The sequence below is a fragment of the Saccopteryx bilineata genome, chromosome 4 (assembly GCF_036850765.1).
Source record: "Saccopteryx bilineata isolate mSacBil1 chromosome 4, mSacBil1_pri_phased_curated, whole genome shotgun sequence".
In the NCBI taxonomy this organism is placed as follows: Eukaryota; Metazoa; Chordata; class Mammalia; order Chiroptera; family Emballonuridae; genus Saccopteryx; species Saccopteryx bilineata.
Window position 1 is genome coordinate 246,002,257 of NC_089493.1, and position 14,119 is coordinate 246,016,375.

The window sequence follows — 14,119 nt, forward strand, 5'->3', positions numbered from 1 at the left end:
CCAAGATGCTGTGTTTCTGAAAAAAGTTGCTATCCCTGCTCCTGCTTAATCAGCCACCAAGCTGAGAGACTCTAATCAAATGCAAACACTGAGACTTTTATTTTTTAATATCAAGTGAGAATACATATCACAATTGTCAGATCTTAAGTGCTTGATGCAGTAGTTAAAAAATAAAATCGCAAATACTTCAATTCCTGCCTCTGGAGAGTGAAAGAACATGAATACATTAGAAGCACTGCATGGGCTGAGGAAATGTAAACATTGTTCCTATTATGGAAACTGATAGTAAGACAGAAGATGTACCTTCTATAGTCCTAGGAGACACATTTTTCATCTACTAAATCAACTCTTTCTGAAATATGTTTAATGTATTTTCCTAGAAGATTATCAGTGGTGCAGAATTAGAATAAAATGAAATAAAAATCCGTACCCCTCCCAAACCCACAACATGCAATCGTTAAATTTATGCCGAAATGCTTTTGTACGTTACAGCCGAGACCTTGAAGAGATGCAGCTTTATTGTGGGGTTTCTTTTACTAAAATATTCTGATTAGTGAAGTGATGGTTTTAGAACTCAGAAACCTTTAGCCTGAGAAGATGCATTCTCTTTTTCTTTACAAACTGTCCTCCTCCCCTCAAATGTGACATCACAGTTGGTTGCTGTGCAAATAATTGTCCAATGATAAAGGATTATGACTTCAGGTGAGGAATAAATAGAAGCAGCAAATATCTCTTGAGAAAGAGTGAGTCTGTAATTAAACAAATGCCCTTGGTAATAAAGGGCAGCACAGGCAGTTCACTCCAAGGAAAATACGTGAGTAAGGTGGTAAGACATTGAATAATGTCCAAATGTGACACTTTTCAGATATTTCTTGATTTATCTTCATGAACTTTTAGGGGGTAGAAGCTGAGAAGAAAAAAGCCGGCAGGAAATTCAGCTGTAACTCACACCTTTTATGTTATGGAGCTCCCCAACCAGTGGGTGTCTTTGTGTTCCAATAAGTTTTAAACCTAGTCACCAAGGAACTGTACTAATGAAAATTTCTTCCTTAAATTTGCATTTCCGTGTTGTAATGCTAAAAATAGCACAGCTTTTCTATCAATTTTGATTGTGTATGGGGTTCTACTGAATATCATTTATTTAATTGATTTTAGAGAGACAGAGAGAGAGAGGAAGGGAGAGAGAGCGAGAAACATTATTTTGTTGTTCCATTTAGTTGTGTAGGCATTGTCACTTCCCATATGTGCCCAAACCTGCAACCTTGGTGTTTTGGGACAACCAACACTCTAACTGACTGAGCTAACCGGCCAGGGCTCTCCCGAACATCATTTTTAACCACTTACCTATAATGGTACAAACATGTAAACTCTGAGTAAAATAAGTTTAATTACCCTTATTGATTTCATGATCTCAGTGGGACTAGACACCACTAATGGGGGTACTAGGTACGTTTTCTTTTTCATAGCAAAGGGTCTTTCATGAGTCCCTTTTAGGCAACCATATTTATGAGGATGTGTCCTCTCAATAAATGCATACTCATAGTAGGTAGCTGTTTACAACTGGCTTTGTAATTTTATAATTTAAATTGGCCTCTCAGTTTAAGAGGACTGTGAAAAGAATAAGGTTAGAGCAGTCAGTTGTTTCCCCCATTCATTGTTCAACTGGGAATACTGCAAAATTTTCAAGTATAATTATATTTTCACTGCTTCTTTTTTAAGCTTTCATTCTTTTTTTCATGTCTGAAGGTCCTTGACTATGTTAGACTCATGAAAACCACTTGCTCTTTGACTAGGAAAAACTCTTCTTTAGTGGGTGACTTTTGGTTCAGGTTTTTGGTTGGTAACAAATTAAGCAGGGTCTGACCTTTGAAAAATAAAATGGTGTCTCAGACAGCCTCTGTCTCATTTTGTTTGCCCTTTAAAACCTTTCCATATCTCTTCAGCTTTGAGATATCTACCATAAAGCAGGTGGTTTCCTTCCTCTGCTTGTTGTGCAAATCCAGAAACTCCATGTCCAAAGTTACAAACATGTCAGAGATTAAGTTGAAAGCACAGTCAAGAAGTTGAAAGTTATTTTTGGAAAATGCCTTTTAAACTTAAAGCTTTTTGCATATATCATGAAAACAGTGAAAGGGGGCATTTATGGGAATGATTACATCATATCTGTGCCATTGGTCACTGTAAAGGATTGAATACATTAAATTTGTCAGAGAGGCTGGAGGTAGTGTGTGCTATGCTAGAGATCTCCAAAGGCATGAAGACTCAGGTTTCATGGGCGACCTTTTGCAGATTGACTTAAGGTGTCTGGGCCTTAGTTTTTTCATCTGTAATGAGGGGTCGACACACCTGATTTTAATGCCTTATTGGCTTGTTGCAAGAATCAAATGAAATAATGCATAAGAAAGAGTGCAGATGCTATAGTTCACTGCACAAATGTAGAGGCCGAAAGAAGCCACAAAAGAAAAGTGGTGGGTTAGTACTTCACCAAGGGCTCGAGGCCAACAGTCATAGCCGCTTCCATTTGCTGTGGATCTCCTGGGGAGAGGGGACCAGCCCATTATTCCCAGCTCCAAACCTTGAGCTGTCCAAATGTTACAAAGGGTAATATGTTGAGGCAACATAAGAAAACACTGCCTACTGCTCCTGAATTTTGAAATAAGTAAAACAACAAAAGCAGGGGATGTTCAGCAAAACATCAGTTATAGTTAGGTATCTAGTGGGGCTATAATCTAGCCATCATCTCCTTGAGGATAGGAACCAAATTATATGCAGGTATCACCTTCCCCATCCCCAGGACTCACAGGCACTTAATAGATGATTATTAAATAAATGGCTTTGCAGTGCATTGTAGAGACATTTTTAAATGGACTTCTAAAACCAGGTGGGTTATCTTTGGAGTGACTATATAACCTTGCTTCTGAAGTCACAGACACATATCTCCAGTCATATAACAGAATATAAACATACTAACATCCACGAAATAAAAGAAATCTATTAAGGTGCTCAGTACTTATTCAAAATAATGAAAAGCTATTTTAACAATGAAAAACTCATTCTGGGACAATTCCAAAAGAGACTATGAGGGTAAATGGGTTATTTGTAACAACTGAGTATTCAGGTGGAATTGAGTAACTGGAAACACATGCAGCCCCGCGGAGGGCGCAGGGCAGCCCTGGGGCAGTGGCAGGGCCTTTGTGTGGCGGCGTAATCTGTCCCCAGGTTTCCCTCCGCGGTGGAGGCGCGTTGGCTTCTGTACTCCAGGGTGTTGAAATGCCCTTCTCTACCAACCTCTGGATTTTCTGCTCTCACCAACTGAAAATGGGGTATTAGTAATGAAAAACGTTTCTGAAAAACTTCTCTGCATTGATTCATTAACCACAAGCTATTTCTCACCAGTCATAAGGTGCTAAATGGTTTATTCTTTCCACCTTCCTATTGCAGGAAGCAAGCACACAATGGCTTAGAGATTTCTCTGAAATTGTGCCTAAATTGGCAGAACTGAGAAAGAATAGAATCTCTTCGCCTCTTCGCTTTTTTTTTCCTGATGTGGGAGGGCTTTCAGATACTGGAGGAAGGTCTCAGAGGGAAGGTTCACAGGGCTTTGAGGTTGAAGCAATGAGGAGATTGTGAACAACCCCGCCCCCCAGGCCCTGCGCTGTCAGTCAAAATAAGAGCAGTTATAAACTGTATCAAAGAGAAAGTCCAATACAGTTCTGATTTTCCCTATGATGACCATGTCAATGCGCTTTGAAATTTCAAACATCAAATTCTTTAAGAAACGGTTTCTGGTTGCCTTGCTTGCAGCTTCTCTACAATTGCCTAGTCTGCATGGGGGGCCAGCCCAGCAGCAGGTCTGGGACAGTGTACCTCAAGAAAGATGCTCTTCTAACTCGGAATGTGATGTTCTTGGTGCCTTTACTGTCACTCTCCTGGCATAACAAGGTTTTGGCTCCAACCATCTCTGTGGCTGTCTTCAGCAAACATTTACTGACATGAACTAAAGCACTGTGCTAGGTACCGGGGAGACAGGGTGATGGAGGCACAAACCCCGCGATCCGGGAGGGGAGGGAGAGGCAGGCGCTCACACAGGAACTGCATCCAACGTGTGGAGGCATCAGGAGCTACATCGCATCTACTTCAACATGGGCAAAGGCTCTATGTAGGAGGTAGCTCTCGAGCTAAGCGTTAAGAATGCGCAGGATGTCAGCTGAAATGGAGAGCGCTACCAGAACGATGCATGGAGGGAGGGAAAGTGAAGGCTATGCTCATGAACGCCGAACGGTCTAGCTCCTTTCTGGTCTCTTCTGCTCTCTGTACTCCACACTGTGCTGTACTCTGGCTTGCTTCTGGACTTCCACACAGGCTGTTCTCTGTCTGGAAAACCTGGCTCACTTTCTGTTTCTCCGACTTTCTCCTTTAGGTCTCAGCTTAAACGGAGAAACCTTCTCCAACTCCCTCAGACTGGGTCAGCTCTTCCTCTTACAAGTGTCCCGAACTCTGCACTTCTCTACCCTAAAATCACCACTCCTAAGAGACCAGCTTTACCTTTGTTTTTCTCGCCCAGGGTGCTCTAGGTAGGAGGGAGATTTACCACTGAATTCCCAGGCAGAAAAATGCTCAGTAAATATCTATTAAATAAGGAGTAAGTGAATATTTGTGGAGGGAAAATAAGAAAGAGCTAAATACCATTCAGAAGCAGGCTGTGAAGCCTGAAAAAGATTACTTAGAAGACATGCCAGTTTTGGAAGGAAAGGTCTAGTTCATTTGCCTGCAATTTCAAGTGTCTCCTTTCCCATGAAAGCTGACTTTCAGCTTACTTGCTCCATGTTGAATCCATTACTGGAAAACTGGCTTCAAAGAGTCAATGCCTTTGCATTAAAAGCACAGCTAGTCTACCTGAATCTATTATTACTGTTTTAAAATTGTCTTCAACTATACTTATCCCCTGCATCCCACAGAAATAGGTAGGAGATGTTATCTGTCCTTTCAAAAAAGTGAAGCAAAACAAACAAACCCACATAAAATCAATTGCACCCACTAAGCTAAGTACCAGGGAGGAGCCCTAGCCATCTGACCCCAATTACGTTGCTAAGTGTACGAGACCTAGGCAGCCAGTACCTCGAAATGGTTAAGCGCATACTTTCCCCTCTCACCCCTGTTCACTGGACTGCCTGTTTCAGAGCTGCTGTGATATGATGGATGTGTCTGTCTCCATAGTGAAGTGATTAATAGGCATCTGTGTAAATCGGGCCCGGTAACCACAAAGACAACAAAGCCTCTCTGTGTCCTCTAGAGAAGTCTGCAAAGGCAAAAAGGAGGATGGACATTTCCTCCGCTGCTGAGCCAGAGCAGCGGGGTTCGTGTCGGGTCTGAGAGCTAAGAAAGATGGCAAAACACCAAGAAAAGTCCCAGAGTGGGAACCCCTAAAAATAGACTCTTGATTCTGCTTTATAGTAAGACAAGCCTACAATTTCCTTGAAATCCTCATAACAACTTGGGTGAATGGAATCTAACAACCCAGTTTTTCTTGTTTGAAAATCGTATTGCAACAAAACGCCAGGCTTACAGTCCTGCAAGGCAGCATGAATGAACTCATCGTGGCCCAAGCATCATGGCTGCTAACCACAGAGGGCCCGCTGTAATCCCTATTAAGGAGAGAAGAAAATAAATAGGGGAAAAACCCCTAACTAGAGACAATTTAGCCTCAAAGCCACACCCCCGCCCATGGTGATGACCACACTGAAAGTGCAGTGGGAGCTCTCTGTGGTTATCTCAGCAGGAAGCAGCCTTCTTCTTGTCTTACGGTATAATGGGAACCAGATGGTCTGGGAATAAACTGAAACTCCAGCAGCCATGGACATGGGCTCAGAGTTTATAACTCAGACTTTCCTTTTTCCTTTTATTTTTTATTTCCCCACTGCCCCGTGCCAACAGGAGGCTGAAGATTAGTTACTGGGAGGGGCCATGGTCTTCAAGAAGATCAAGTTAATGACTGACCATGCCAAAGCAGAGGCAGCTTTCTGGCTGTTTAATATCTTCAGTTCAGAAGCTATTTTTAAAAAAACTTACATATTGAAATAGAGCTTACTGTGTGGTTGACTGCAGATGAATGCACTTCCAGTTCTATCACCTTTGAAATGGATGCATTTTGTTGTTGCTGGGAGGCCATCACAGAAAGAAAAGGGAGAATGAGCATGAAACTCATTGATTTCATATATATATATATATATATATATATATATATATATATATATATATTTTAGGGGAGGAAGAGCTTCATTTCCCTGTTAACAGGAGTGCTCAGTTCGCCGTTCCTTCTCTGCTGGACTGTTTTAGATTTGGCACTGCTGAAGGTCGGGCCACACCCAGAGCAGGGGCTGAGGTCTAGAGTGGGAGTCATGATAAGGTAATTTTTAAATGCCACGCCTTGGGATTTTGGTCTGTGGTTCCATGTGTTAGAACTGTCACTGTCTTCGTAAAAGGTAATGATTATTTCAGATGGGCAAAGTTTTAGCAATATTTGCATGGTTTATCTTCTTTCTGAGGTTTTCTTTCCACTAACACTGGAAAGGCAACATCTAAATAATTTCTGAAACCAGACAAAACACTTCTATTATCCAACTTCCTGGTTCCATTTTGTTCCTTTGCTCCCTTACAAGGCATCAAAGCTAGAAAAATGGGGGAAAGAATATTCTTATAAAATTGTGAAATTTGGGTGATCTTTTGGTATTATTTGTAGGTTTTGATTTTTTTTTCTCTACAAAGATAAAACAAATATGAGGAAACAGGTTTGTTTGAAAACTACTAAAAACCAACAACTTACACTTGCTAGAAATATAGTTCTTAGAATCTAGATTGTAGATGAGTCTGGGTATTAACGGTTAAGAACATAAACTTTGAGGTCATCAAGACCTGGGTTTAAGTCTTGGCTCTCTAACTAGCTGCATGACCTTGGGCAAGTCACTCAATCTCTCTAAGCCCTAGCAGTGTTGGCCATGAGGTAAGTGTTTTTGAAAGGATTAAATAGATTAAGTAAATGAGTGCATATAAGCATTTGGCAGTGTGCAGGACGCATGTTAATTTTCAATTAATAATATAAGGGAAGTGTTTCTAGAATTTGTGACAAGTTAGCCTAGGTTTGACAAGGGCCAAGACAGGACACAACACTCTGGTAGGGTTCGACTCTATTAGCAAACAATATTTTTAAATTGAGGATTTAAAAATGCAACAGAATCCTGGAGAGGGACCTCAAATAAGCTAGTCCATAGCAACTGGGAAATTGTCCTAAATCAGTGATAGAGTTACCTGGACATAGAGTTACCTGGGTCCTACCCAAACCTTCTGAATCAGAATCTCTGGCACTGGACTTCAGAAATGTGTGTTTTAACAAGGCCCCCAGATGATCCTTACATTCCTGAATGCTTGAGAAGCACTGCCCTAAAAAGCACGAACAGTACCCCAGAGAGTACATCTGAGGGTTTACTTCTAAGTCCAACCTCAGATACCACTGAGGCAGTGTATAACCAGATTTGAAATGAATTAATGCAGGTTTACCTTGGTGTTCAAAATATGAGTTTTAGTGAGTCTCATGTACAACAGTTTCTTTATTGCGGTCACCTTTATTCTGATGAAGAATACAAAATTGATATGATTTTATTAAAAAGACAAATCCCTTACACTTTCCTTTGGTACCTGACAGTAGTTTGACACACGGCCTGAAATACTGTGCTACTACTCCTGGAAAAATGGCACGGACCTCTTTATTTGGCCCCAGCATGAAGACACAGAGGGAAATTTCAGACATTCCCCATCTGTCACAGGGGCCACCAAATATGTTCTAGATTGGATCAGCCCAGTCAGGACTGGGTCCCAGGGTCAGAAGCAGAGTCTCAGTGGGAGCTCACTACTGAACGGAGCAACCTTCCTTAAAGGCCTGAACCTCATGTCACCTCAAATCAACTCGACTCAAATAACACACAGCTGTCAAGCGACATCTCCCCTTATCCTTGTGTGATAGCAGACGGAAGAATAAGACACTCAGGAAGAGTATTTTCCTTTACATTTCTGGACTGCCCTGAGTTCATGTGTCATTCCCCAAGTTAAGGTTCTGCTTTATAATAATAATAATAATAACAATAATAATAATAATAATAATAATAATAAAAAAGAAATGCCCAGCACAACACTGCACTCACTGGAGCTCTTTGCTTGCAGATCTGCTGAGTTGAACTGACTCTGCAAATCCATAGACTTATATAAGACATTTTAAATTACATTAAATTTCTGCTGTGTACTTTTAAATCATGGAGTGCAAGACCCATCAGCACTTAGGGTATATTTATTACCTTAACAAATGTCAGATGATTGTGTCCAGTGTTATCTATTATTTATGAATAACAAGAAGCTGTAAGACTGGAAATGACAAGCTTTAATATGTCCAAAAGGTTAGGCCTAATGCAGTTTGCTGCCCTATAAATTTCTTGGCATCCTTTTCCCTCCTAATAAAGCCCTGTCAGTGGTGACTACACTGAGCTTCCATTATTTCTGTACCGTTCATAATGACTGCTCCGGCCTTCAGTGAGGAAATGTGATTGCAGATACGTATCTGAAAAAGAATGCATCCTTTAAGAAAATGAAATTTTAAAATAATTGGAGTGGGGAATTCTTGTTATCCTATTAAAAATGCATCTGTTCACCAAGACAGTTTTCAGGCTGTAGACTTCCAAGAGCTTTAAGAAATGTTAATTAAGGATGAGGAAGCTTCACACCGCTCCTAATGAGCTTTCTGACTCTGACCAAGATGCCATCTCCTGTGCATCCAATGTCTTTGAGTCTCTCCGACTACACCTCAGTGGTTTACTTCAGGGCCCGGGAGTGGTTCAGGGCGCTGGGCCATCTCCACGGGGTGTGGTTCACCAGGGTCCTTTCAGGCCACAGCACAGCCCTCCACCTACCTGCAGGACTTCACCCAGGACTGTGGCCCTCTCTCCCACACGGAAGCCCCACTTCCCTGGCCTCCTTCTCACTATGGCAATGGCATCAATCATGTATTCTGAGCACCACTTGCAGCTCTCCAGGCCATTCGCATGGATAATGTCAAGAAAAGAGAAAAAACGTCCCGAGGAAATTTTCTGGTTTCTAGTCTTTGGCCCTTGCCAGACTACGTTGTCTACAGTAGTAGACGTGCAAAATAAAATGTAACAAGTATTTTTTGTTTTGTTTTGTTTTAAACTCCAGGAAATAAGGCTACCAGAAAGTGTTATTACAAAACTAATACTATTTTTCCATTATTATACACGAATTCTAAATACAAATGACTCTTCGCAGTTTTACTGTTAGGACACAAAATAATTTTAGATGAACACAGTACAGCTGAACTAATTAAAGAGCAAATTTTTAACTACTCCATATGTTCAGTTAATAAGATCACGCCTAGCCTAGTCCCTGCAGTCCTTGAAAGTTCCATTAAGCTGTCAGGAAACTTTGTCACTGTGTGTGTTTGTGCTTAAGACGGGAGAGAATGGAAATAAAAGAGACTTTCAGGAAAAGGGTGGGGTAGAGTGGATTTGTGTCAGTGGTGATGCCGCTTGAGAAAGTGGCCACAGATGAAAGGTAAGAAGCACCTCTAGAAGGTGGGCTGATTTTTTAAAATACCCTACAATTTAAGGTGCTGATTTCAAAAGAAAAAAATCAAGTCACCAGAGTCATAATTTAAGTCCTTCATTTTTTTTGTTTGTTTTAAGAAAAATGGACATTAAAAAAAATAAAGGTTTAGTTAGTATTCTCTAGAAAGAACAATATTAGTGTGCAGATTCCGACAGGCAGGGAGATGAAACAGCTTTCTACAGGGCTGACATTTAACTTATTTTTTCTTTTACCCTTTCCACAATAATCTCATCAAGGCCTTAGATAAATTCAGCAAGTTGTCAAGAGTATACAAAATTAATTAGATCAAATCTATGCCTCTGCCCGAGCTGCTGGAAGGACAATTGCAGCCTTCTGTGTGGGCTTCTCAGTCATGGCCCCCTTCCCCGCACTCACGTGGCAACGTCCACGTCACCTGGCTGAGCACAGCCCTGGCCTCACAGAATCATGTCCCTCAGTTCTTCAAAGAAAAACCAGAGACTACGAATAAATTCCTTTTCTGGTAGGTGACAAAGAAATACTAATATAGAAAAAATAAGTGGTGGTGCCCAGGATTACGTTATTACTTTCTCAATCTCCCTGACTTCCAACTCTGTTCTGGATAAAAACCTCTGCCATGTGCCACACACCCTGCTTTTTAAACTCAAGTGACAGAGGAGCCCAAGGTTGGAGTTCAGCTTGCTGAGGGCTCTACCTAAGACAGAGCTTTCAGCTTGGCAAGGAGCTTCTACCAGGAAAATGCCAGTGATGTGCAGACACTTCGGATCCAAAACTGATGCAACCTTTCATGTCCCAAATATATGGCGTATTATGTAATTAATAACCTACTATGATTGAATAATCAAAATACATCTGTCTCTTGCCCTCTGTCTTTCCTTCTCTCCTCCCTCCTTTTGATTCCTTTCCATCCATCCATCCCCGCCCCCCACTGCCTGCAGCTATAGCTGCAGCCCCTCTGCATGACTTTCAAGGCTCCATACTATCATTTCAATCCCAGTTCCCATTCTGGCCCTCTGTACATATACTTTATCACTTTCGCCACAGCACACTACTTGCCCTTTTATCATTACACTCTGTACTCTAATAGCTTTGTGTCTTGGTCATGTTATTTAGCTTGGAACGGCCTTTCCCCCTTTTCCTTCAAGACTTTGCAAGGCCTTCCCCTAGCCCTCAACTTGGAACGAGTTGTGTTTCCCTTTATCCTTTCTCAGCGCGTGGCCCGTCCTTGTTCCCTTTCCTTCTTTTCCTCTCAGACTTCACCCTGCCCCGTCCGCTAGCCAGGAGGTCCCCTATGCATATCCCCTGCTAAACTGGAGGCTTCTTGAACGCACAGCTTATGTTGCCTTCAGATCAGTATCTGCCGAAACACTCAGCATAAGGCTGATATACAGCACAGGTTTGCCGAATGCCAGTTGAATGCATGAAAAAAGAAACGAAGGAAGGTTGCTCTTTGGCAGCCTTTCTTTGAGACTAGGGTTGTTGTCATCATTATTAGATTATTATTTTTTAGTGTTTTTGGATTCCAGTTCATCCCCTTCAGAGCCATGGAAATGAGAAACGGGAGGAAATTAACAGCCACACAAAGAAGGAGGAAAATATGGTTAACATAAGAGTTGATTAAAACGTAAGATTAAATAAAATAAGAAAGAACCAAACGTTTTAACCATGCCCTTGTTTAGAAACAGATTTCTGAGCCTTCCTTAATTAAAAGTGGCATTTGAAAGCCTGCTTTCAGTGAGAATCATTTACATTATTACATTACAAACACATAGCTTTTAGTGAGAATTCTCTGAAATATTTTTTCACAGAAGGGAATTTTTACTTTAATTCTTCTCGGATGGGTTATTCTAGTGTTAAAGGGCAAATGTAATCTAGAGATTAGATCTACTGTTCTTACCAGTTAAGTTAGCAGGAATGTCTTCAATAGGCTTGTCAGGCAGCAACTAAATATTATTATGTAACACCTGGATAAATTTCAGCTTCAGGCACATAACACTATGATATTTTAGTGTAAGTATGTCCCATGTAATATGTGGGACATACACTAAAAAATTAATCCTGGTTTATTTGAAATTCAAACGTAACCGGCATTCTGTGCTTTATCCAGCAATCCTACCCACACTTCTATCCCCAAATAATGATTCCTACAAATATTCTTTAAATCCACTGTAAACTTACGGAGATTAAAATAGTTTAACAGATAGTAATAAAAATGGCACTTAAACAAATTTAAAGAAAAAGAGGACAAAAGATACTAAACCTTTATGGGCAGGTATAGCATAATTTACAAATAAAAAATACTAACTGAATTTCAAGAATTATATTTTATTTTTGCTATCAGCAGCAACGACAATTTAGATACCAAATTTCTTGTGAACTTTGAAGGATACCTTTGCTCTGCCCCTCAAAAATAGAAATAAATGAACCGTGATTCAAAAGAGTTGTTAGAGCCATAGCAATCCGTTTCCCATCTCTGTCCTTGGCCCCTGACCATGCATGTTCCTACCTGGTTCAGTTAATGATCAAATTGTTGGGGGGAAGTCTGAGTTTCTTGTCCCTCTCACTACTAGTCCTCCTTATCGGCCTGAAACCCTTTCTCCGAATTCTCTAAAACTGTCCTGTCCAACCATCACATGTAGAAATAGCTGTGATACTACAGGTTTTTAACTTACAAAATCTATGGAAATTATCATGGATTTAGTGTTTTGTTTTTGTTTTTTAATAAAGCTCAGGCTGTTAACAAAAAGAAAAAGGCCTGCTTTTGCCAGCAGTTCCACGGAAAATTTCAATATGAACCCTATAGCAAACATCCTTCACTTCCTTCTTCCTCCCTGTCAAGTGATATATGGCTGCTATAATATAGGTACTGAAGAGAAGGAAAAACTGTTTCCAAGTGCTGTGTCCTTGATGTGTTCGGCCAAGTTGTCTTCAGTTGTTTAATATCTTTTTCGAAAATCTGCTGTGCACAGTTTTGCCTTGTTCACAAAGACAGTGGTGGTCGTAAAAGCTTTTTGGTGCATTTCCTAGTCTCTGTGTGCTCCATCTGTCTGGCGGCTTGATAGTTTTTGGACAGGAACTATGTCTATCTCTAGTATAGCCTCTAACTCCTTATTGGCATCCAATACTGTGCTAGGGAGCCAGTAATAAATTTTGTTTGAGAAGCTTCGGAAAACATTTTTGTTTTGGTAATGGTACTGAAGAAATGGCAGAGAAAATCTGATCCCAGCTAAGGAGTCAGGAAAAGAAGGGAAGCTTATTATTCTTTCTTTATTATTGTTATCAGCAACAATTTTCTCTGTACATAAAATTACCCGCATATGACTTGATAGGAGCTGAGAAACCACTTTCCCCATCAGATTTTAAACAGAGAAGACTGTTGAAATGGAAGAGCAGTCAGGACTAGGTTCTATCATCGACTCTACCTGAAGTCAGATTTCTAAGGTTGTTAATGAAGAAAGCCAGGCTCTAACAGTCTGGGACTAAGAATAGGTAAGGGTTAAATGGGAGAAAATTGAAAGAAGAGTCAGGTGTAGGTCATTGCCAGGCCAGGGGAATGCACTGTAACACAGGAGTTCTTACAGATAAGGCAAAAGTAGCCAAAGCGCTAAAGGTAAACTTCCCTATGGTCACAGTCCGGGTAATAACTAGCTGAAATGAAGCCTACACTTGGTGGCACACTGCTGGTTTGGAGAAAATCTCGCCAGATGCGTAATAAGCCTAGAATGACTTTTTTTTTTTTAGTTTAAATTTGTTTTACTTTAAATACCTCCTTGACCAAACTTCTCATTCCCAACCATAAAAGCTCAATAGTTGGAGGAGAAATAAGAAGAGCACTAGGTAATATAATTGCAACATTTAGAGCCCAGCCAACAGAAGGTATAGTGGTTACTAAATCTTGTTCTTCCAAATGCCAGAAGTAAAGTTTTGGTTGTAGTTTAATCCTTAGTGGGCTCTTATTGACTCTAGGCCAGAGTTACCCAAATTTGAATCACTCCACTACCCATACTACAATTTTAGTGATACCAGTGAACCTCATCGACTGTTATTTAATATTTCCTTTAAATTATCTTTAGGATATATTTCAAATGGAAACTTTATATCGTTATCATAAATGGAAAAAAGAGTGTCACTTTTCATAGATAGAAGGTAACCATAAAAATAAAATTAACTGAAAGCAAAACAAGGTTACTTCCAGCTAGCTCCAGCTGCAAGTCAAAGCCCACAATCTAAAGCCAGCTCTTTCTTATCAAAAAGAGACAGTAGTAGCAAGTTGAGGGAGTTGTTAATGATAAAGGCTCAAACCGAGACGTTTTCCTAGACATAACCGAGAAGACCTAAAGAGAAATGAGAATGATGTAACTTTCCACCATGTGATTCTTGAGAGCCTAAATCATCATGTCAGGTGCTGTGTGTCCAGCTTGGAGGCAATACTGCTGTAGGCTATGATGCATTTGAGGAATAAATAATTAACTAT

General features: G+C 40.5%; 1 protein-coding gene across 8 annotated transcripts in view; it reads right to left on the reverse strand.

Annotated features, from left to right (window-relative positions):
• Positions 1–14,119, reverse strand: part of SEMA6A (semaphorin 6A) — a 132,664-nt gene that overhangs the window by 4,256 nt on the left and 114,289 nt on the right. Inside the window, exon 18 of one of the 8 annotated variants that reach the window (XM_066274137.1) lies at positions 8,480–8,605. The exons of the other annotated variants lie outside the window; for them this stretch is intronic. Coding sequence (XP_066130234.1) covers positions 8,523–8,605 — 83 coding nt within the window. The 3' untranslated portion in view covers positions 8,480–8,522. Of the gene's footprint in view, positions 1–8,479; positions 8,606–14,119 lie in introns of those variants that run through there. 8 annotated transcript variants of the gene reach the window in all.